At 38.8% G+C, this 26,262-nt stretch overlaps 1 protein-coding gene across 13 annotated transcripts in view; it reads right to left on the bottom strand.

The window, feature by feature from the left end:
• The window catches only part of CACNA1D (calcium voltage-gated channel subunit alpha1 D), a 178,111-nt gene that overhangs the window by 96,807 nt on the left and 55,042 nt on the right, over positions 1-26,262 (bottom strand). For 8 of the 13 annotated variants that reach the window (XM_064156668.1, XM_064156655.1, XM_064156657.1 and 5 more), the window contains exons 4-8: positions 19,057-19,196; positions 14,813-14,955; positions 13,306-13,458; positions 12,099-12,295; positions 669-772 (exon numbers count right to left, since the gene is read on the bottom strand). In XM_064156668.1, the coding sequence (XP_064012738.1) occupies positions 669-772; positions 12,099-12,295; positions 13,306-13,458; positions 14,813-14,955; positions 19,057-19,196 (737 nt within the window). Of the gene's footprint in view, positions 1-668; positions 773-1,268; positions 1,373-12,098; positions 12,296-13,305; positions 13,459-14,812; positions 14,956-19,056; positions 19,197-26,262 lie in introns of those variants that run through there. The other 5 variants (XM_064156656.1, XM_064156663.1, XM_064156669.1 and 2 more) reach the window with 3 other exon arrangements.

Raw genomic sequence — 26,262 nt, 5'->3', positions numbered from 1 at the left:
ACTATTGATAAATATGTACAATCACAGAATGGTTTTGGTTGGAAAAAAACACTAAGATGACCAAGTCTAACCACTGACTTAACACCACCATGGTCATTAAATCACGTCTCAAATATATCAGCTTGCTGGCTCAGGTTGTCATGGCAGTATACAGCTCTAAAACACAGGAAGCACTAAACACTTTGGTTGAAGGTACCCTAATCATATTCTTTCCCTAAGACAAATCTCAAAACACAGATTAAAAATAATTTGCAATTTTTCCTTTTTTTGTAAACACAAATAACACTTCAATTACTTCATGGATAGTTGCACAAAAGTAAAAGTTGGGCTTTCAGAAAAGGGCACTTGTTTATAACTATAGGGGTGAATGTTTATGCAGCTGCACCACCCATCTCTCAGTGCAGACTAACGATTCTCCCTGCTGGAATGTTATAAAATAAGGAGATTAGTACCTCATTTAATGACTAGTTTTGGCAAGCATGGTGAAGGTGATGTCAGACAGATACAGGCACCAGAATCACACAGGTCAGTCCAAAGAGCAAACACTGGTAGGATGACATAAGAATCTCAAGTGCATGCAAAAAAAGCCATCGCTGAGAAGCTTGAGTAAATGCAGAGGCCATCTTACAAGTAGCAGTAGCATACACAATGTTAACTCAACTGCTTACCCACTAAGTACACCAAGAACCAGGTTAAGTACGAAAAATGAGCCAAGGATGATAAGACTAACAAAATAGATCCATGGCCATTCACATCCTATTGCATCATTTACCTGTAAAACGTAAGGAAATAAGTTATGATTCAGTAATTCATTAAACAGCAGAGTCCTTTTTGCAGCTGCCAGATCACGTAGGTTTCAACACCCCAAGAGTATGGCTTATTCAGCTCTTTAAAAAAAATACTTAAAAATCAATGAACATTTAATTACTTTACTTACCCAATTTATGTTGTGGATGTAATGCTTTAGAAGACAAATTTAAATACCACTTAAATAAGTGCAGAAGAATTAGTTGTTCTTTTAATGACTTTGCCACAAGCATGGACATGAATAATGTATACTGAGACATACCAAAATCGGAATTTAGATGTACATGTTATCTCTAATTTAGCTACAGAAAACTGTGCCTGTTTTCATCAGAGAAAGAGGAAATAGAGGCTTATTAAAGGATGTCATATTAGCTGAGGTCTCACCTGTTTAAGACAACCTGTGTGTTCATGGCAACTGAATTCAGGACTCTGCCTTCATGATGAAAAAGGTGTATGCTTACCCGCTCAATACACCAAGAACAAGATTTAGTACGAAAAATGACCCAAAGATGACGAGACTGACAAAATACACCCATGGCAATTCAAATCCCATAGCATCATTCATCTGCAAGAAATAAGATGATCTTATAGAGTAGATCACTATAGTAATAGCAATGAAGAGTCAGAAAAAGAGAGCTGAACCATTCAGGTGAGAGAGCATTCTACGCATTCCTTCAGTATTCAAAGAACAATACAAGAAAGAAGGCATTGCCACATTCACTTGGTATTTCTAATATCTATTCTAACATGAAACTAATGACCCTGCTCTTCAGATCAAAAATGTTACCAAACAAACGAAGCACTGCAACAGTTCTGTTCTTTAATACCTACAACATGACCTGAATTTCAGAGCTAAGTAAAATGCTTATAACATACATTGAAATGTTAGGACTTTTAGTTCACGTGTATCACAGCTATGTAAGTGATCCTCTGAGAAAAGAAACAGAAATATGTATCTCAACAGTACAAGTCACATTTTCCAGTAACACTGACATTTCAATATTTTCTGATGAAATACTACAGTTGGATGCAGTCAGAGACTTTAATTAAAAAAGGAGAACAACTTTGTGTAAAAACATGAACACAAGTTTAGGAAAACGAAAAACCAAAATCAAATTTAGAACCACAGTGAAAACATGGAAATATTCCAGAAACACTTCTGAATAAAGACTACATCAAGATCAAGCTTAAATGAATTTTTAGAAGTTGTTGCTGGATTGTTTGGGTTTTGTTTAAAGTAAAGTTGAAGTAACTGGGCTCTAAATATACTCTTTACAGACTTACACAAGTTTTTCTATAAAGACCCTTCACTTACACAAGCTTTTCTATCAAGACCTTTCCTACTGTCTATTCTTAGCAAGCTCACTATGCCCATCAGAAGATGGATTTAAGAAATACACCTATGGAAATCAGAGAAGGTCTGGTGGGGAAAAAACATCTATTCAAACAGAGGGAAATTGTGTAACATTTTGGTACTGAAAGACATTTTTTAAGTTACAAAAATAGTTCTGACTTGGAATTTCTTGTAAATGTATTCTGTGTGAGAGGATTTTGATTATACTGACAGGTCTGCATTAGATTAAGATGAAAATCCAGCAGACAGTAAAATTTGCATGAACATTTAAGACTGAATATGGCATCATAGAAGGATCTTTGGGAAAACTTTTATTCTCTCCTCTAAGCAGTGTTGTGTTTCTGGTTCCTGAAATTTGTGATTAGGCCTCCTGTACTTAATTTAGACTCTTATACTTAACATCTCTTTTGGAACAGACATATTAAACACGGGAACAAGTGGTTTCAAGCTGTGTATCTTATTTTTTCCCTCTCTCTTTCTTCAAAATATATCATAAACTCAGTTTCTGCAAGGTGTCCCTGTGGATCGTTAGATGTAAGCACACGCATTAAGTCTTTGCAGGTTACGGCCCATAGGCACTTCCCTTCAATGGTGATCTGCAATAATGCCACTTCATACTGTAGAAAGTGAGCAAACTTCTCATGTAATCCAAGGTTATTTTACACAACTACGTACATCCTTTGAAACAATCTCTCTACATGTAAGTTTTTTAAAAGCTTTAATAATTGAACTGAGGTACTGAAAGTAACTTACAACTATGTAAGCTTGCTAGGAAGAAAACTATAAAATGTATGATTTAGATTTTTTCTCTTTTGATTTCAATAAATGACCAAGTGTATCATAGTACTGACCAAAATATACTTAGTCTCTTGATCAATACCTTTAGTAATACTTAGCATGTCACATGCCTATGCTAAGGAAAACAACCATGGTGGTTTGTGTTTTATCATCCATGCCCATTCCCCTCAGAGCAAGTCCCCTACATTTGCCAAGTGTTAACAATGAAGAGATTCAGTCATTTAACAAAAGACCTTTCTGTTTAGACTGAATTTCTGCTTCATCCCAGTGTATATTGCCCTTTGCATCATATTTCAGTTGCAGATATCTGACCTTAAGGTTTAAGCATAACATTTATTCACATTTTTAACACATCCTAACTATTTAATTACTTTATAATGAAGTTTATTTCATATCAATGATTCACATGATATAGGCAAAGTGTTTTTTCTAACAATAGCTAATAAGAGCAAACACTTTTATTAAATTTCAAATTCATAAGAGTGCATTTTGCTTCTTACTGAACTATACCATTAGCTAACACTTGTTTGTAAGTCAGAGTTCAGAGTGAAGTCATTTGGTGAAGGCATCTGATGTTTATGTCAACCTTTCCCTCCCATAAAACTTTTTCAACAACCTGGAATATTAACATTTCCCATTTTACTGTGAGAAAAAATGAGCTCTGAGAATCACTGCAGCCCAATTTGATATACTTTTTGCTCACAAAGAACATATTCTGGAAGCCAGGCATTGTGCTAACTTGGTAAGTAAGAAGTAAAGCTGAGATTTTCATGCTCTGTAAGGGTTCTATTAGCAGAGACATCTGTGATTTGAATTTCCTTCTCCTTTATGCAGTTTGGTTTTAAGCCCAATGTTTTTGGCTAACCATGAGAAGCTTCTTTACTTTGAGAGTGGCAGAGCACTGAACGTGCTGCCCAGACAGCTTGTGAGGTTTCCTTCCCTAAACACTTTCAAACGTCTGTACACATTCCTGTGCTGCCTGCCCTACCTAGGTGATCCTACTTTGGCATGGGGGTTGAACTAGATGATGTCCAGAGGTCCCTTCCAACCCCTACCATTCTATGATTCCATCCAGGACTAATGCCCTCTAATGTTAATACTGGAAACTGGCCAGTGCTTTGGTTTGGGCTGACACTGAACTAAGTCCAAAGCGCTCATAGCTCAGGGACCTTTGATGTAGTGGAACACTGGGGTACTAGCCTAAGATTGAAATCCTAAAAGGAACAGCCTGAAACTGCATCTATTCAAGAATCTTACCACTTAATTCTAGAGACAATTAAGCTGTAGTTGAGTCATGCTTTGTAGTTTCTATTAATTAAGGAATATTTCTGATTGCATTAGTACCAGAGATGAAAGTATAAAAATTAAATCCTTTCCTTTTTGGAAAACTTTGCTGCTCATTTCACACAAGTCAAGTGGCATTTTCCTTAACTTTCAATTAAAGGAAGATTAAAGGAGACAGTTTGCCTTCTGATCAAAAATTAAGGCAGAGTTTGGTTAATATATAAGCATAGGAATATCTCCATCCTCAACAAGGCATTTTCAGTCTAAAGGACTAATGGTGACTTCTCACTCAAAATGCACATTAAGGAGTTATGAAAACAAATTCCAGATGCATTGGAAGATACAATAAAAGCTAAAGAAACACCAGAAAATCTAGGAGATATCACACGTCAAATAGCCAAAATTCTTGCAAGTCTCCCATCCACTGTGGGTCATGGATGCACTGTAACAGAGGTGTCATATTTTAATGGCTCTTGATGGAATTGCCCCATCCCCGAGTCCACTGAGCTTTTATCACTCAGGACATCTACTGCAAAAGCATCCCCAAGCACCATCCTTCCTGCCCTTCTTCATGCCTTTTTCCATATTTAGTCTTATGGTTTCAATTTCAGTTTTAAATCATTTGTCCATCACACCAACCAGAAGGCAGATGAGATGATCAATGATACAAGAGATGATATGAAGGACAAATGATTTTTCATATCACTTAATTCTGTTTCCCCATAGTAGATGTGTACTAAGGCATTTAGAAACATCCTCCAGAGATGACACTTTTGGCTACACTGTCATTTTCACTCCTTTCATACAGATGTTAAACTAGATTGGTATGTTTAAACAGTTCTTTCTATTCCATTCACGAGTCACACAGTAACTAACAGTTCAAAAGTCTTCACGTTTCATTGCATATCTGGCTCTATGTGTTGGCATGCATATTTCTAAGTATACATCTGAAAACTCTTGAAGAATTATCTCGAGCTGATGGGAAAAACTTGGTACAGCCTGAAACTGCCTCTTCTGGCATTTAGAGTGAATTAGATGGAGTCAGTTATCATTATGATGCAGTGTAGATGATCAGACACCACGAATCAGAAGTCAAACAGGGATAAAGGCAAATTTACAACAGATGTAATCATTAGTATTACACAGAAAGAGACAGCAAATTCCCATCTAAAACATCAATGGGTTGCTATCCCAAGTTGAATCTGCAGAGCAGATGGACAATACTGTAACAAAATGGACCGACAGACACTACCATAACTGCTTCTACAGAGTATCAACTCAGAGAAGATTTTCCATTGGATTCTGGGAGAACTCTACCAGGTTTAGCAAAATCTATGTTCCATGTAAACCCAAAACTAAAGTGTTCAATTCCTTTATGGCTGCAACATTTAAGACTAACAATTTTTTAGTGATTTTACCTATTGATCTATACTACCAAAACTAATTTCATGTAAGAAATTTATAAGACTCATGTATTGATTTGGTTTGTTAAATCTAAGGACTCAAAAATCTGTTTAAATGAGTTAGCTCACATGAAGAACAGTGTGTTTAGTTTTTAAATACTTAGCTACACTGTATTAAAATGAACAGAGCAATTGTGCTAGTGATGTGTACTAAATACCTTTGTCCTTTCCATATTTGCTAGGCCACCTACATATGCACCATACAACTTGGTATAATAACTGGATGTATTTAATGGTTCCCATATGCCAGATTTAAAAAAAAAAAAAAAACAAACCAATCATGGAATCAACCAGGTTGGAAGAGAGCCTCCAAGATCATCCAGTCCAACCTAGCACCAAGCCCTATCCAATCAACTAGACCACGACACTAAGTGCCCCATCCAGGCTTTTCTTCAACACCTCCAGGGATGGGGACTCCATCACCTCCCTGGGCAGCCCATTCCAATGGCAAATCACTCTCTCCATGAATAACTTCCTCCTAATATCCAGCCTATATCTCCCCTGGCACAACTTGAGACTGTGTCCCCTTTTGCTGTTGCTGATTCTCTGGGAGAAGAGACCAACCTCCACCTGGCTACAACCTCCCTTCAGGTAGCTCTAAGACAGCAATGAGGTCACTCCTGAGCCTCCTCTTCTCCAGACTAAAGAACTCCAGTTCCCTCAGCTTCTCCTCATAGGGCTGTGCTCCAGGCCTCTCACCAGCTTCATTGCCCTCCTCTGGACATCTTCCAGTACCTCAACATCTCTCTTGAACTGAGGAGCCCAGAACTGGACACAGTATTCAAGGTGTGGCTTGACCAGCGTTGAGTACACAGGAAGAGTAACCTCCCTTGTCCTGCTGGCACAGGACACACTGGGCACAATGCTGGCTCATGTTCAGCCTACTACCTATTGGTACCCCCAGGTCCATTTCTGCCTGGCTGCTCTCCAGCCACTCTGTCCCCAGCCTGTAGTCCTGCTTGGAGTTGTTGTGGCCCAAGTGCAGAACCCTGTACCTAGCCTTGTTAAATCTCATCCCATTGGCTTATGCCCACCCATGCAGCCTGTCAAGGTCCCTCTGCAGGGCTCTCCTACCTTCTAATGGATCGACACCTCCTCCTAGCTTGGTGTAATCTGCAAACTTATTGATGATGAACTCAATCCCCTGGTCCAGATCATCAGTAAAGATACCGAACAGGATTGGGCCCAGGACTAATGCAAGCATGTAATTTGGAACTCTCTGGATTCCTGTTGTGAAATTGTTACCTTAGTTTATGCAGAAACAACAACCCCCCAATACTCAAGGTAGATCTGAATTTATCTTCTGAACTGTTACCCTGGGATTGTCTGGGAACTAAGATGTTTTCAAAAGTTTTAGTTGCTTCTTGTGGCGAAGTGTTTGGAATAAATTCTATCCAACTACTGAGGTCCTTAGCACTACCTAAAGTCTAGCCTACTTCTAATCCAATTTCTCTCCATTTTATCTAAACTTTCTGGAGAGAAATGGTGTGTTCTTTTGAGTATTTGCAGTGATCTATGACAAGAAATTAGTTCCATGCTTTGACTGCAGTACAGGTCAGCAGTCAGCAAAGACTGAGACACTTGATATCTTGTCAGGGTAAATCAAGTTCACTTCATGGGAGAAATATTTTCCTGTGAGGTAACTTAAAATCCTTCTCTTTGTGTGGGTCTTTGTGTTAAGATGCTCATTTGCAAAAAAAAAATAGTATGTTATCATCCTTTTTTATTCTAATTCAGAGTTTTAATAGGTATATTCCTTGACTTCATAGCTGTCTGCATGTCTGAATTTCATCATTCCCTTTTCGCTCCTTCTATGGTTCTAATTTACTGGTAATTAAATCTTGTCTCATTGCAACTTTGAAGAACAGTTAAAAAATTAGTTCAAATCATTACCTAAAAGGCAGGGAGGTTAAGCTAAATTTCAACACAGAATTGAATTCAAGTAATTAACAGAAATTCAAACACTCCTGCCTGCAATTCCTGACTCTTAAGTATGATTTATGGGGTATGTTAATACTGTTATCCAAAATTTCTATCACTCCTTCCACAGCTGGATATCATGTGTTAAATTTAGCCATCAAAGGCTGGGAGCAGTGTGCATCCAGCACATCAATGCCTTTGGGGATGAACTGACTCGTTTCACTGAAGAGCCTCCCTTAAATGACCTGTGAGTGGTGTTGAGTGATGCTCAGAGAACAGCATTCAGCTTTCCTTAGCATATAAAGGCAGAAAAATATTTTCTAAGATGTTCTAGGATATTTCCTCACCATTTGTAACGTTGTTTGCTGAGTACATCTGCAACTGATTTACAAAGGGAGAAAAGCTGTCAAGCATTCTTTGACTTCCCTCAGACTGTAAGCGGAAATTCATTGCTGACACATAGTATTTAGAAACAGTAACACACCTTCCACTTCTGCAGCTGTCCTGGGACTAATGTAACCTGAATCGCCCCAAATAACTGTTTCCCATTGGTTCACAAAATCATTCGCTCTGAAGTTCTAGACTATTATTGCTTCCTTGTCTGTGAGTCATTGTTTGAAAGATCTTTTTTAGAGATTCCTGCACAGCACTCTGGTGACAGTCTCGATAATACTTCAAACACACTTTGCAACTTTGTTTATGGAATAATAATATATTTGTGCCTGAGCCAAGGAGTTTGCCTGTTGAGATCTATTTACAAAACATTTGCTTCCATTTAGGAAAAAAACTTTGGCTGCACATCAGCAAGTTTAAAGCACTGAAATCCCCTTATAATACTTCTGAGTAGGCTGTCCTTTGAGTTGTATGAAGTAGGAGCTTTCTAAAAAGCTTCATGCCTAGTAGGCTGAGTTTCTGATCATCTGATAACATTCTCCAAGGACAACAGATTGCCTTGCCTTTTTTTGTTGTATTTTCTTTTCTACCTACAGGCTACACTTGGGAGTGGGAGTTACACTTACTTCTGCAAATTGTTAGCCATACCTTCTACCTTTTAGTTTATGCACAATGAAGACCTCTTGTAATGTTGGGATGTTACAAAGGGAAGCACAGCTCTTGTACCTGGTTATGGGAATAGGTCTAAGAAATACTGATACGGTCTTTTCTATCTTGATTATGTTACTTCCAGTAACATTAACATATTGGCTGTGTAGACACTTGTGTATTGGACAAGCAGAAGTGCAGTGCTGCCTAAGCAGCCTGCACTACAGAAATGTTGGTGTTTGGGCTTTTTTCCAGATGTTTTAAGATGCTTCAAGGGGTATCCAGCACCTTACATGTACATCAGAGAAAGAAAAGTAGGCAGATGAAGACACTAGAAAATAATAGGATGTATGGGATTGAGATGCAAGCTGGTGAGCAGCAGGATGTCCACCTGAGTCACCAGGATCTGGAGAGTGCCTGGCAGTAGCAGGATCTATAATCGATATGCACAAGAAATCATTTGTGATGCTGGAGATTTTTTAAGCCAAGTTCACTGTTGTTAAGCAGGTGATAACGAGCTGTGCTAGTGAGTATTATTGGAAGCTGTCGTTTTCACCTGTCACTCTTGCTAACAGACCACCACATAACATGATGCAAAATACTGCACATATTTCACCCACTCACATTACACCTGTTAGCAAGATAAGCACCTACAGGTAATTTTATGTTTCCACAGTCATCAAGTGGAAATCAGAATTCTGTGTAGTTTTTAATATTCGTGGGGTTTTATTTCTGTTTTGTGTAAAACTCCTTCTGCCTGCATATCATCAAGAGAAGATTTCTAAGTAAAAAGCAATCCACAAAATTTATGCATCTCTAGCTGGAAGGGTTTTCTTAGATTCTTTGCACATTTCATTGCAACTTGGTACACCCTAATGTTTTCCTAATTGGAAATTAACAAATATTTTCCAATTTTTAGCTAATAATAGCTAAGTCTACATTCCCTTTAATCCAGGGGTAAAATTAAAACTTATTGCCATTCCTAATGCTCTCAGCAAGTCATTTCAGCTTGATAATGGGCAATTTGCTGGCCAACAGAGAGGAAGAAATCAGCTCTGAAAATTGTTTAAGTGTCAGTGAAGACAGATTCCAAAGCCACTCAAATATCTCAGTTTGATTATATTTCACTAGGTAAATAAATATTTGCTTCTGTAATAAAATGAAAGCTGACATCTGTGTACCTGCCAATATCTTCTATCCTGGGAGCATGTTATAGAAAAATAAAATGTCAAGTGTGCTGTTTTGCATTTTAAAATTATGTTTCTTTGTTATTCTTTACATTTGGTTTGATCAGGACAATATTCACCACTATAATGGTTTTCATGTTTGTGCTGCTAATGGAGACTCACAAAAAAATTCTTAAGATGTTATCAGAATAATTAGATACTGAAATGTGGGCATCCTGTTGCCCCCCAAAAAAATGTTAAGTGTGTATTTTTTCCTAATTGCTGCAAAGACTTAGTGCAGGGTACCAGGTAGTACAGATAACTGGCACTGCTTTTCAGCACTTAAGATAACTAGGTAGGCTCTGTCACAGACTTCCACAATGGCCTTGGACAAATAACTCAATATCAGATCTTTGGCTAAAGATTCACAAAATAATTTCATGTCCTTAAATTGGACTGATGTTAGGATGTTAGATGTCTATTTTATGTTTAAGTGACCCTATTCACAGGATGTCAGGGATTGGAAAGGACCCAAGGAGATTATTTGGTCCAACTCCCCTGCCAGAACAGGACTGTGCAATCTAACTCAGGTCACAGAAGAACACATCCAGACAGGCCTTTAAAGTCTCCAGAGGAGGAGACTTCACAGCCATTCTGGGGAGCCTGTTCATGTTCTGTGACCCTTATGTTAAAGAAGTTCCCCCTTATGTTGAGGTGGAACCTCTCGTGCTGCAACTTACACCCATTGCTACTTGTCTTATCACAGGAAGCAAGTGAGCAGAGCCTGACCCTCCCCTCCTGACCCCCAGCCTTCAGAAAACCATAAATGCTTACTAAATCCCCTCTCAGTCTTCCCTTCTCCAGACTAAAAAGCCCCAGGTCCCTCAGTCTCTCCTCATCAGACGGTGTTTCAGTCCCCTAATCATCCTTCCAGCTCTCCACTGGACCCTCTCCAGCAGATCCCTGTCCCTCTTCAACTGGGGAGCCCAAAACTGAATGCAGTACTCAAGATGAGGTCTCACTAGGGCAGAATACAGGGGAGGAGAACCTCCCTTGATCTGCTGCACACACTCTTCTCAATACACCCCAGGATCCCATTGGCCCTCTTGGCCACAAGGGCACATTGCTGTCCCATGGACAACTTGTTATCCACCAGGACTCCCAGGTCCCTCTCCACAGGGCTGCTCTCTAGCAGATCACCTCCCAGCCTGTACTGGTGCAGTTCATTATTCCTCCCCAGGTGCAGGACTCTGCACTTAATCTTTGATGAACCTCATCTGACTCCTCTGTGCCCAGCTCTCCAGGTCTCGCTGCATGGCCGCACAACCTTCAGCTGTATCAGCCAAGCCTCCCAGTTTGGCATCATCAGCAAACTTGATGAGCATACACTCCATGCCCTCATGAGTGGCATTGATGAAGATATTGAACAGCACCGGACCCAGCACTGATCCCTGAAGGACTTCACCAGTTACAGCTCTCCAGCTGAATCTGGCACCATTCATTACCACTCTTTGAACTCAATCTTATAACCAGTTTCTAATCCACCTCACACTCTGCTCTTCCTGATCTTGCTCATTAGAATGTCATGGGAGACAGTGTCAAAGCCTTTAAATCTGCATATTCTTTTTCTTCCAATTAGTAACATCAAGACCAAACATCTTCAATTTCCCTGCCTTTGTCCAGCTGTCTATGTTGTAAGATTTAGGAGGCTCCATACGTGATGTTAAAGTAGCATTCAAAGGCAGGGGCTTACAGAATCAAGAGGTTTTTTGCTGCTTCTGTACAGACAATGTCAGGTTCACAGCTCTTGTGATTTGTTGTTTCTGAATGGTTAACAGTGTGCAGTCCCCATGAAAGCAATGACAGTTGAGAGCTTGCTTTGTTTTCATTTCTGTGAATATTGTGATGACTTTTTTTTTTAATACTGCAAAAAGAGATCTTTTAAGAGCTCCAATCAGGAAAGGTGTACTTTAAAACAAACAAACAAAAACCTAGTTCAAAGTACATAAACATAACATTACATTTATTCAAATAGAATAGGCAAAAACTCCCTCAAATAAGCAATGAATAAATTTGTTTTTAAAATGACTTTTTAGCCTGAGGAGTGCAGTAAGATGATCTGACTGGAAAAAGTATGCAGCTGAGCTCATCTCCTGCAAAAGTCACCAAGATTTCCTGCTGACAGTACTATACAACAGCTTATTTCTTACTTGAACATCAAAGCTTGTTTAAATGTAACCAAAGGTCAGTGATTTCTGAACTTACCCAGTATAACACATCAGTCCACCCTTCCATGGTTATGCACTGGAACACAGTCAACATTGCAAATGCAAAATTATCGAAGTTGGTTATGCCTCCATTTGGTCCAACCCATCCACCCTTACATTCAGTGCCATTCATGACACACTGACGTCCATTCCCTGAGAATGCACAAGGTGCTGGATCTTCTTCAACTAGAATATCTGAAAATTGACCCAAAAAAATTAGAACTTTTAGTTCCTCAGCTTTTGTGAGTTACCTACTTACATGAAAAAGTATCAGCCCTGTTGGAAAGCGAATCCAGGTATCAACCTGAGAAGTTCCAAGAAAAGCAAATCATGGGAGCTTTGAAGGTTTTAGTGTCTCTTGCATCTGGGCCTTAGAACTTTAAAATAGGTTAATCAAAACTGACTTGAGAAGATCTCAAGTAATTAAGCAGTGGAGAGATGCAAGTAATAATGCAACATAATTTTAGAATCTCCTCAGGCTAATTTTTTCTCTTCATTGCTGTTTAACTTCATACTAACAAATAGACCACCACAAGTCTGGAGTAACTCCTACATATAGTTTGCTCCATTATTTATCTGACAGAAATGTACCTCTAGCCACCAAATATCTTGTTTATCACATTTTGCTCTTTCAAAACTCTCGCATAAGAAACACTTTCACCATTTCACCTGGATGGAGAAACGCTGTTTTCTTTCTCTATTCATTTCAGAACTGCACTTCTTACCTCACTGCCACAATCTTTAAGGAGAGACACTGGCAGATTGTGACCTCAGGCGAGTACATCTTCCTCAGAACAGGACTAGCTAGCTTTTCAGTAATCAGAGACGAGAAAAAACTAAGTTGTGGATGGTGATTCTTACTATTTGCACGACTCACATTGCAGTTACACATTTTAGAAATCAAAACTTAATCAATGCATGTCATAGTTTCAACCTTGTTTGCATTTTTGTTACCCTTTTTTGTTTTAAATTCAGTTTCCCTTCCCCAAGATTCATAGAATGATAGAATCAACCAGGTTGGAAAAGACCTCCAAGATCATCCAGTCCAACCTAGCATCCAGCTCTATCCAGTCTACTAGACCACTAAGAAAAAGCCAGGCTAGAGCAGTATTAGTGCTTTAGCCCCTGTTCCATTTCTAACTGAAATCCCAGACTTGGAAGAAAACAGAAGTAACCTCTTATTTCAGTCAAGTTTCATGACTTACCTGAATCAATTAGAAAACAAGATTTGTGCATTTTTCCAATAAAAAGTTCCAATCCTATAATAGCATAGATTATGATTACAAACAATACCAAAAGGGCAATATGGAGGAGGGGGACCATGGCTTTTATAATGGAGTTCAGGACAACTTGTAAACCTAAAAGAAAAAAAAAAAAGAAGATACAATATATGAAGCAGACCTCTCTCCCCTTGTCAAATCTACTATAATTATGCATTATTAGAAATGAATGAGATAGGCATGCAGATCAACTTGCTTTAAAAATTCTACTGCCTAGAACCACATAATGTTCCTGAACCCTAAAATGCTTTAAGAGAATTGGCAATTTAGTGCCAAACACTTTCCTCTGTTAATAAAGGTTATGTTACAGCAATCAGTACTTGAGAAGTGCCACTAGAACTTAGGGGTTTTCAGAAAAGGCATGCAGCCAGTGTGTGGCTGGAGGCCATTTCATATGACCTTAAAAAAGTTCTGTGCTACAACCAAAACTCTTGTGGCAAGTCCTAAGAAAATGTACACTCGGCCAACCGCAAAACTTTATTTTTGGTCTGGAGAAATAAACAGAGAATTAATGGGGAAAACATCTTTTTTATTCTGACTAAACTTATTTTTCATCATTTATCCCTCATCACTTTCTGAGCTACTTAATTTTTCTTTCCTTGATTGAAAATTTAACCAAATGTTGGGTTTACCAAAAGACAAATTCCAGACTAATAAAGCTGTCACAGTACCAGTGAGAACAAAATATGCCTCATTTTTATTTTAATAGATCTCTGTTCTGACATTTCATGAGACTGCTTCTTACTGAAGTTTTTGCTATATACATACACCATCACAATCAGACAGCACTAGGATTATTCTTTCAAATGTTTTGGAAAGAGATGAATTTTAATCCATGAACCTCTTACTCAACCCACATAGCATCGATAATTAATAATATATTAAAAGCAAACAGGAAAGGTTATCACAAAATTCAATTGCTTCCTTTAAAGAATACTGTTCTCCTTTTTAAGTTTCCTGATTCATCTGTTAGCTGCACTGAGATAAACAGAAGGCATTCATGTGCATTGGAGGGGGCAGGAAACATGAAATGTGTAATGTGCTTTGGCACACACTTACCAACGTATAAACTATTTTAGGATCACCTACACTTTCAGATCTGCAGGGTTTGAGAATTAAAAAAGAACTCTGAATTTTATTTTCTGGTGTATTTGCATTTTAAGATGTAATTTAATTTCATAAAGGCTTCTAAAAAGGAAGTGTATTCTCCTGTCTGGTTATTGAACTGTGTAAGAAGATCACACACTGAATGAATTCACAATCCTTTGCTCAACTCCAAAGAGGGTATCATTCATCTCGGAACTGAGTTTATACACACAGCCAGACAACAACTTTTTATTATCTCATTTCTATTAATGTTCTGGAACCAGAAAATCACATCAGATCAGTTACAGTAGTTATTCCAATGGAATCAAATAGAAAAAAAGCTTACTGGGCACTCCTGATACAAGCCGGAGAGGTCGCAATACACGAAAGGCTCTTAGGGCTTTGACATCAAAGCCACCAGGTTTGCCACCTGAGTGGCTGCCACCTTCTGCTTCTTTGGTTAATTGTTCCAATATTACACTAAATAATCTAGAAAATGAGATTAAGTGGGTAAGGTCATCAGCATCCATTTACCATGCAATCAAAGATATTGGGAAATTAGTTGGAATGCAGACAATTTTGAAAGGCTGGTGAGTTGTCAGAATGAGAGGTATATTTACACACTGAACCATGACAGGAAGAGTCACAAAGTGCAAGAGCTTCTAATCCCTCCAGAAAGCGACAATCACACAGTATCCAATCAATTAGCATTCTGCTTGTATATACAATCTGCTACTTTTAAGTAAGTGAAGCTACTTTGCCACTTCTTTGTTCAAGCATTTTAGCTGTAAGGTTTGGAGAATAATCAGTCTTCTCTTTAGAACATGAAATAGATAGCCACTAGAAACCACCTGTTTTAATTTTGTAGAATATATGAAGTCCAAATGACACTGTAGTTCAATATTCTAAATACAGTCAGCAAGAACTGAATGTGTTACATATCCAACATTGAATAAAGATTAATTTCTTACACATCACCGAGGGCAATAATATGCCCAGATGACTTTATTATATTGTATTCCTTCTCTGCAAAAGTGATCTAGTCTTTCATTAGGAGAGTTTGGAAGAAAAGTTGCTTTTTTTCTTTCCCACTTCTAGCAGTAATTCAGAAGTTTTCACAACTCTGTCAGCCTGGATAGTCGCTATAAATTATGCAATATTTAATAGGTTGCCCAAACAGGAATACTAAAGATTTTCTTTTCCCCCAATAAATGACTGACCTGTAGCAGTCAATACCCTTCTCTGTTCTGCTTCCTTCTCCTTTAGAGTAAAACCCATCCAGAAAGACTACAAATCTTAGAATGAACACCAGCAACCTACTACATACTGCTATAACCATAGAAATCCAGACATTTAATATTTCAGATCCTGATTCAGACCTATAATTTAATGGAAACATAATTGTAAGAAAATGAGCCACCTCCATGGTTTCAGAGTGACTATTCATGCTCTAGAGGCAGATATGATTAAACAGACTCCTGAATCAAGTCCATAATTAAAAGAAGCTGCTTTCAGCCTGTCAGCTGACACATCATTCAGACAAATAAAAGGCTACAAGTACAGGTGGGTGCTATAAAAGCTTCCTCTACCAGGACCTTACTCTTTCACAGAAATTAATGGAAATTAAGTGGCACAGCACACAGGCAAGTAGTAGACTGCTTTAAAAGCAATTCACACCCTGACTGGTTTCAGAAAGAGGTAACGAAGACAGGAAAAAACATCACATTCACAGCTATGTCTACAGCTCTGCCATTTTACATCTATCCTCCACAGCCACTAAGATCTAAAACCACTGATCTCCTTTATTAAAGTTTACATTTGTTTTCCTGTAGAGTTTACCAAAGTTGAAACGTCAAATTTGATGTTGTGGGAAAGTCTCAATATGTGTTTCCCTTTTGCTAGTAGTGATTTATGCCTTCAGACTGATAAAAGTTTCTGCTGAGAAAGCACAGAAAGCCAATTTAATCTAATACGTTCAATATAGGACATCAGGGCAGCACTTTCAGAAGTGTTAAAACACCTAATGAAATTTCACAATGGAACTAGTGAAATAGAATCAGATCCAGACGTGACTCCATATCCACCTTGGATTTATATGAAAACATCAATTTTTCACTGAGCTTATAAGTATTAATTAAATAAATGGACTCATGCTAGCTTAGTGTTCTCAGGAAAAACTGAAATACTGCTCCAAATTTTGTCAGCACCTGACAAGTTAAAAAAAGGCCACCTTCTCTTCCCAGGAGACTGATGGTAACCTAACATAGTAGTTTATACTCCAGAGCTTCTGTGTTTGAGCTAAGTTTTAAAATCTAAGTGTAATACTTCAGGTATTTGATAAGATGTACTTCTTTTTCTTTTGTATTTTTCATGGATTCAGTGAGAGCATCTGACCTAACTAGATTTAGCCTCCAATAATGAGTGCTTTATGAGTTAATGGAAAATTTTTAAGTTATCATGTATTTAGGACACAGCCAAAGATAGAGGTCATGTTAATTAGACTGCTTCAGGGTTACTGTAACTCCATGGTCACTTGACAAAATGGAAGAGGTCTTATTCAAGTGACTGCCTGGCAAGAGACTATAACTTGTATGTGGGATAGTCTCCACACCTGCCCACCAAGCTTCCCCTTCAGGCACAGAGGCCAATCTGTTGAGAATGGCCTGACCTGATGAAGGATCTATTTATACACAAATTTTAGTCCTGCACCAAATTGGCCCAAATGCCAAGCCACTGGCCCAAATACAATCTTCCCAGTAACACTTAGTGACTCAGAATGAAGTAGTTACAAATCAGGTATTCATACCTTCGTAATACTTGCCCAAATTTAATCATGTTTTACCACCAATTGCCTTACTTGACATCTTATTTTCTTTTCCCTTAATGTAATGATGTAAGAGCCTTCGATTTCTTGGTCTCTTCAATCACAGACAACCTTTGATGTAGTCTGAACTTAAAAATGAAACTGAAATGGCACACTGTATACCCAGGGGTTCTTTGTGAGGCAGCCACGTCAAAAATATATACGGATTTGGGCCAGTTTGAGGCTGGGTGGTACCTTTAAGGACCACACAGCTACAGACCTCCAGCAGCTGGAGTGTCCAGGAGGTGTACCAGAAAGTGCAATGTTTGTATTTCATACCCATAACCCTGCATCCCAACCAAAACTGGCTCCAAAGTCAGTATCCCCTCTCTTTCCCTCGTGTCTCTCCTCCGGGGAAGGATGCCCATGTTCTTACCTCCTGCGGAGGGGAGAGGCCTGGTTGTCCACCTTGGCGGTGCTGCCAGTTAGGTCCGAAGCGGCTGGGGCTGCTAAGGTGCATTTTGTGCTGCCTCACAAAGGCTTTTGCTGTGGGGTAGAGAGGCATGGTAGGCAGGGGGCCTTGGAGGGCTGTGGAATTGAGGCCTGGGCGAGGGAAGGCTTTGCAAGGGTCTAGCCTAATGAAACTGTTGTAAGCCCAGGGCACAAGACTGGGCCAAGGCTGGATAGGAGTTTGTGTATTGCATATGCTTTGCTACGCTCACCACTATGCACAACTGTAACACTGAACTGTTCTTGCATTTAAACTTTCCAATGCTCTGTGTGAGCAGTTTCCTTTTGCCCCTGGTGGAAGGGGTAGAAGACTAAGCTGTCCCACTTAAAACCGTGACAGGATTACATTCTCCACATTCTACACAGTAAGTACCTTCAGTAAGCAAAATTTACAGCAGCAGAAATCTCTTTTTTCCAACATAATCTCCACAGTATTTAGGGAATTGGGGAATACAGGGCTCAACAGTACTCCCTAGATAGCTGAGGGTAAGATCTTCCACTGAGCTAGCACTGACATGAAGTTGCTGCCACAAGATGTTGTTTGTCATAAACAGGTGCATAATGTACATGTGGGATGCTCCACTCCCCACTCCTCCAGAACCTGCACAAGGCCCAAGCAGTCCCTCTGCTGAGGAGCAGAAAACTCTCCAGGGTTTCCTGGCACAGCAAGACACACAGGGAAAAAGGCAGCTTCTCGCTTACATTCTCACCCCGGCAAGCCAAACATGCATCTAGGGCCTGATGCGCAGCATTCCAAAGGCAAGTCCCAATTTTCCTCAGATTTCCAGAAGGTGCAAGTAATTACTCTGTTATCTCTGTCTCGCCTGGCTACTTTTCAACACCTCGAAACACACAGGCTCTCCCAAAGGCCTTTGTAGATTCCATCAAGTACATGTAACCGCAGCATTAGGATAAATGACTAAATGACACAATATATGGACCCAAGGAGATCAACACTTATCATATTTAAGGCATGGGAGCACACCTTGGAAGAATCAGATGAAAAAGATTTCACAAGATAACAGCAGAGAAAAATTGTTGACACTAGTCAAAATTCCCTGGGAACTTCTGCTATAAAGCTGGCTGTGCAACACATGCTGCAGCCACAGACACTGCTGAAAATGCTTAGAACTTGGTTTGGGATTTTTCACTCAGACCAGCTCTTCTAAGGAATAGAAACCAAGCACATAGTGTTACTGACAGGCAAAACACACCTGGATCTACCTCACTGCACAAAAGATTTTACATCTTTGTATAATGAAGGATAATTTACTTACCCTACTATTACTATTACAAAATCCAATAAATTCCATCCATTTCGAACATATGCATTGGGGTGTAATAATAATCCATATGCTATAATCTTCAAAAATGTTTCAACTGTAAAAATTATCAGGAAGGCATATTCTACTTTTTCCTGTAAAAGACAAAAAAAGCACAATGAGATAACATAACAGCTCTTTTACTAGTTAGAATTTGCAGTAAGTGGCCAAGTTTTGTTGATCAGAAGTAAGGAGATGCAACAATTCACAGCAGTTTATTTTACAGGCTTTAATTGCATAGCACTTAATGATAGCTCTACTGACAAGGTTATAATTACATAATTGCCTGAGATTTTCCTGTTTTCACATTCTGTCAAAGAAAAAGGTTTTGGTTTTGCAAACATAGTAGCATATTGTACTTTTGTTTAAGCAACTAGTCCCACTCAGGTCAATAGGATTCTTTGCATTCATTACAACAGAAAATGCTGTACAACGGGACCCTGAAAATATCCTTAGAAGGTATGCAGCAGTGGGCTTGCTTTCACCATGCATTAGAGCAACTTCTATTTCATTGGATCCACAGAGCCATACCTAATATGGGAGTCTGAGACAGTATTATCCCATGCTAAGGAGACTCAAAAAGTTACAAAGTATTTAACAGGATCTTCATTTCATTTTACACTGTTGAAACTTTGTCTTGATATGGATGTTCACATTGACTTGTATCATTGAAGCTCCAACATCATTTTTTTTTACCAATGCGTTTATAAAACATCAGTGGTTCCTCCATTTTACCGAAATTCTTACTTAAAAAAGATACCCATTTAATATCTTTTCTTAACTAGTTGGATAATAACTTTTGTGACTACTTCTTTCTACAGTAACAGCATATTTGATCTACATAAATTGCACAAGTCACCAACATTAAAAGAAATCTGTTCACATGTTTGTTCTTTTTAATTTCAGGAATTACGATTTCATCACTGTGCAATACTTTGTTCAGCCATTGGTTACCATGCATATATCAGAGCCAAGAATAAAAGACAGAATGATTCATTTTTTAAACTCAAACACATGACATTGCCCACTGATCACATACAATGGTAATTACACAGGTTACACAGGCTGTAACTGCTCACTAAAGTTTACAATCCTCTGCTATCACATACTCAAACATAGCACAGACATTGCACATGAAACTACCTAGGTGCTATTTGTTACACAGCTTGTCCATCTCACACACATCCAAACAAAACCTAAACTTTAACCACTTGCCTTTTAAACAAAGATGCCTACATTCTCATATGCAAAACTTTAATTTGAGAAGACAGATTTCTGTAAAGGTCATTGAGAGTTGGTCATGTATAGGTTGTGATATATCCATTTATAAATCTGACACTGGCAACTGAATAAATGTAGAGGCTTACCCAAAAACTACATACTCCTCTCTAGATCTTCAACTATAACAGGGAGCACACTGAGATCACTACAAGAGTTAAGGCTTTCTCCTAGTGTAAAGCAAGAATTCCTGCATCTCATCAGCTGCTCAGATAACTCCCGTGCTCCCATCTTTGCCCTCTGCTTTGAGTACACTTCATGAACATTGTCTAGGTTCACAGGTTCTCCCCAGCTGCATTATATTTTGCATGAAACCTTCCAGCCCACTGAAACTCATACTTTACAAGAGTTCTTTCAAAGTTGTTCCCATCACTTAGCTGTAAATTTAGCATAAATAGACGGGAACAATTACTGGATAAAAAGTGTGAAGTGGCCCTCGCAGAAAAAATGTGAATGGTTTGTGCACCAAATGCCACCTGACTTCTTTGGCTAAAGAGCACTACAGAGACAAACTCTTAACATTCCTGGGAAACGCACTGCAGAAATGCTTAAATTCAAGCAAATCCTACCACAAACACATTTCACAATAACAGCTATTTCTGTCTCCCTACATGTAACAAAGTCTGCAGCTTGACTACAGAAAGATAAACAATGTAAGACAGCATAAGGAAGACAAAAATATTACGGTTGGCAATTTGCTGTGGAGAAGACATATACTGAAATTACAGTAGTAAAAGAAAATGCAAGACAAGAGACATCAGAGGTTCCATACATGCAAAACTTCAACAGCTTCTTTACAGAGGATGCAAGACAGGATGGAGCTGTCTGGGCCAAGATGACATCTTGGATTATCACATCCAGTGTCCTATTACTAGTTCTAGTCCCAGTGCTTCCTACTTTCTAAAGAGTATGGCAAACATTCTATTTAATTAATATGGGATGTGGTGTGCTTAAGGTCAGTGTGTGTCAGTGAATGGACCGTAAGAAACCTTGACAGATGGACTGACAGAAGCCACAGCCTCAGCACAGAAAAATGCAACGCTCTGCACCTCATGTTAAACACACACTAATAAGGGCCGAAAAGGACTTGGAAGTTACAGTGGACACCACATAAAGTATGTGCTCAACGTATAACAGAAAAATTCCATACTGGGATGCATTAAGAACAGCTTGGTGAGCAGATAGAGGGAAATTGTTATCTGCCTCTACTCAGTACTGCGAGGTTGCAACATTACTAGAGTTTTGTGTCTCAATTCAGAAAGTGTTGAGAAGTGTACACCTCAGTGAAGGAAAGATTATTCTCCAGCAAGGAAGATCTCCACTCTCCCAAAGAAGGGGCAAAAGAAGGTCTAACAGTAGACTACAACTACTTGAAGGCGGTTTAAAAACACTATGAAACTAAACATTAAGTAGCAGCACACTTAAATAAAGGGAAACAGCCAAAAGCTTCAGATTTGGAGGCTCAACAGGATGTCAAAAGCAGCTTCTTTACCAAAAGGTAGTGTGAAAGGAGAACATGCAACTTCAAAGGAAGCATTTTTGAAGATGCAGCTAGGCAAAGGTACAGCTGACCCTTACCTAGTGATGGAAACAGAAGAATCAGGAAACCTTCAGTGGTGTGTCACAGTTAACAGTTCTGCAATTTCTGTTACTCTGGTCCAATTCTGGTAATTCTCACACAATCACAGGGAAAAGCACAGATGCATCCAAAGCACATACAACTACATACATCCACTGCACACTCAACATGAAACGGCCCTGCATTCTGCTTAACATGGGATACTGGGGAAGTTTCCCTTCCTTTCTGTAGAGGAAATGTTTTCTTCCACCCTTACTCCTTGTTTTAAAACATATTTATGCCTGGTTCCAGAACCTGCCCCTAGAAACACACATTCATAATACATACAAGAAAGAATCAGGGATGATGCTATTAACAGAGTCAATGAGACAAGGGAAAGATGCTTTGTAACCACTGCTACTGGGTAATCCAAGAGCCATGATTTCCTGAAAACCCTGAGAGAGAACTTTCATACCTAGCTCTACACACCTACAACCAAAAAGGCCTACTATTTTCTAGGGTTCCATTCTTTCTCCCTACCTTCCTTCCTTCTCTTCTCTTTCTGTCATGCTCTTACCCATCCTATTTCATTTTGGGTTTGTTTTTGGGTTTTCTTTTGTTGTGTTTTTTTTTTTTTTTTTTTTTTTTTATCATAACTTGTGTCTTCCACAGAGGCCAGATGAGTTATTGGGCCCAGCAGTTAACAATATAAAAAGCACAGGCTGTGCTTTCTTTACAGACTGTTTGCTTTGTTTTTTCAAATAAGTAGGCAGCCAGCAGATGTTCTAACACAAACTGAAAATTTAACAACCTGTTCATCATCAGGAAGGTACTGGCAGTCCCTTCTCACACTTGTATAGCTTCTTGCCAGGCACTGTGGACATCAATTTTTGCCTCTGCAGCTGAGACGTATCAGTAGGCTATACATCACCTAGCACACCCAGAGCTCAGGCAAACACTGCTCAAGAGTAAATAATGCTTTATGTATGTATTGGTTCTAGTTTATATTTCCCAGAGACTTGAAATAAAGGTCACAGAATCAATACAATAATAGGATGTCTTCCTCCTCTCCCCTTCTTTGGAAAAAAAAAAGAATTAGATATAAAGAGGAAAAGGGTAAAACACCCAAATAAGTAGTCTTGCTTCAATGGGGAAGTTAAAAGAAAAAAAAATAATAATTAGAAGGTATTTATGGTAGGGGAATTACAAAGAGGTATAGGAAGGGAAGCAAGATACAAAAAAAAAATATATGCAAGCAGATTGATGGCAAAGGATGGAGGTAGATTTCAGGAACGGTGGGATGACAGCAAGAACAAAGGTGGTGCTATCAGGCAGGCAGGGCAAAGAGAGCAAGAAACAGGAAGTTCCTGTGTTTTCATAGGGGTCTAGACAGGAAGCGGGAATGGGCTAACCACTATACCTGGGGTCAGATTCAGACCACCCCCAGGGAGCAGTCAGGGAGACCTGGGGTCAGGTTCAGAGCACTCCCCAGGAGGGTTAACCCTTTACGATCTACCATAGCGTTTTCAGTACTAGTGAAAGTGTCGCAGAGGTAGGCAGTACTGCAGTACAAGATGATACAAACATATAGACTGAAGGCTGCAGTTCTAACAGTTTACCATGCACATATTTATCTGCTTTCTTATCTCCATAGGAGCCTCCATAGTCTAGTCTTGTCTCCATAGGAGCCAACTAGTCTTGCACATCTTATTTCTGTTTGAATTAGTTAAGACATTTAAGTGACTATCTCATTAAGAATGAAAGAATAAACACAAAGAAAGAAGACAAACAAAACCTAAGGAAATACATAGGAGCAAGCGCCTGAACACTAAAATCTATATTGAAAGAAACAGCATAATTTTGGCTCCAAGAAAATGTACAGATTAAATTGGAAATTGTACATAATTTCCAGTATCTATTATTGCACACATAAAAGTAGCAAAAGAAAAATTGGCAGCTTTAACCAAGAAATGAAGCACAGAAGTATGTCTGTATCACTAAGCATCTAATTCCATGGCTGCATAGATTAATAGTCATTTGTTGCCTGATTTTGTGGAGCTAGGTCATGTCTCTTCAAAGGCAGATGATTTCTGCAAAGCTGTCTAACACTTTTGCTAATGCTGCTCAAAATCTTCAAGTCTCAGCAATCTTTTTCTGCACATGTGATGGAACAACAGCACTGATACGATACATTGGCCTTCCTGATAGAAACCAATGAGCTCCACTTTTACACTGACCATGGTGGGACAAAACATCTACTGAGTTTCAGTGAAGTCATTAGAACTTCATTTTTATCAGGGAAAAAAAAACCCAACTTTCATATTTTATGTAGATCAGCTTAGTAGAAACCCTGTTGCTCAGGAAAAATCTTTTTTATTTTTCCACCCTAGCCAGATGGTGTATGTTAGTCATAATTTTTTATCTTCATATTTTCAAAATCCCTGAAAGAGATATGCAAAGCTACTGTTGCATGTTGTGATGTGATGTGCCAAACCCTCCCCCCCCCCCCCCCCCCCCATTTAACTTAAGAGCTCTCACAAGAGAATTGTTTCAAACTGAAAAGTCGTTAATTTGCAAAACCTTAATCTATCGTGCTATGTAATTCAGTCATCTCATATTAATTCCTCCTTCCTGGACACCAGAGATCAGGAATATTTCTTAACTGAGGAATTATTTTTGCATCTTGATTAAGATGTGTAAAAACTGCTTAGCAGGTGAAGTGTCTCAATTTTAAGTGAAGTACCCAAACCGATCAACTTGCTGCAGCTTTGACATGGACAATACCAGATACTTCTGCATTCTTGGTTTAGGGACTAATAATCAATCATGTGGTATCAAATATGATGTGTGACTGATGCCTTGACACCACACAAAGCCATTTATCTTTTTGACAAACAACTGTTCTTCAAACTCAGCCGCTGGGAAAACACATTTTTAAGACAGAAAAGTAATCACGTTTTGAATTTTAAAACATTAATTTCTCAGTTCATACACTTGTGTTGCCCTAAAAATAATTCGTGAGCTGGATCACAGTAAAGAAAAGGAAATTAAGTCTATTTATGCCTATGAGTGGAAAATGTTACAGTAGTTTCCCAATACAGAAAATGAAAAATAGGAAGTTCACATACCTGGCAAAAAGAAAACATCACTAAAGCTTTACTTCGTTTCTGCTTTTGAAGATGATGAAATAATTTACTTGAGTACATTATTTTTCCTTTACTAGAAGAATTAGAAGTCTTTCTTACTCAAAATTTCAGTGATAACTATTAGGTTAACTATGTCTTGGTTTAAGAACTCATGCTGTGATCAACCCAGTACAATCGTGTTGACTCTTCCTGATCAGTTTTGATTCATCCCAGGAAATACAACTACTGCTGTCAACTATGTCAGGTGCCTGCATTTGTGTTCTTATAAGTTCAGCTTTGCTTTTCGACAGAGAAGCTCTGCAGCAAGGTTAGGAAATTATAATTATATGGCCATAACTATATCAATTCAATATAGACATGGACCAATAGATATTGTCTGTACTTCAAGAGCTCATGACGTTCCACATACACAAGACCAGTTTGTGTTTGACCAGCAATATTCCTTGACCTTAAATTGCATCTATGACATCCTCATCCCCGTATCTTGAGCTACAAAGACTGGGACAGACCTCAGAATTCCTCAGTGCTAGGATTCCAGAGTGGAAAAGGAGACAGGATGTATAGACACCGTGTTTTTGAAGAATCATTTAACTGCTCATATGGATTCAGCTTTTGGTGACTAAATTACCTCTGTGTTTCTAGTGGAGTAGTGGCGTTCCTCCATAAAGAGCAACTGCTGAAGAACTGTGTCAAAAAGGCACCCCATCACACACCTTTTAGAGAGATGTGGACCAAGAGCTGAGTAGTTCTTTCCAAAATTCAGAAGAGATTAGGAAAAATGGTACTGAGGTGGCTAAGTGACTTTAATATATTAACTTATCATAGGTTCTTACACACGGAGAAGCTTATTCTGGGATCTTTTGAGAACTAATTTCCTGACCACGATGATGCTACCCCATGGTAGGAGTCCAAGCACGTTCTTGAATTTACAAAATTAACTACTACCAAGAGCGTAAGAAATTTAGCTTGTGATATGAAAATCTGCAATAATGAATCAGAAATTAGCTCACATGTAAAATCCAGGGCAACTCTGGGGAGAAATTTGGCATTAGACTCAGAAACATCTCCAGTCTTCTGAGCCTCTTTATAGGACATCATCGTACTACTGCAGATCTAGAAGCTTTGTCAGTTAGCACTAGAGCATCCTTAAGTCATTACCAAATGCAAACTCCATGCTTA

This window comes from Pogoniulus pusillus, chromosome 16 (assembly GCF_015220805.1).
Source record: "Pogoniulus pusillus isolate bPogPus1 chromosome 16, bPogPus1.pri, whole genome shotgun sequence".
NCBI classification, from domain to species: domain Eukaryota; kingdom Metazoa; phylum Chordata; class Aves; order Piciformes; family Lybiidae; genus Pogoniulus; species Pogoniulus pusillus.
The sequence above is the reverse complement of the archived record's forward strand: the minus strand, read 5'-3'. Positions and strand labels throughout refer to the sequence as shown.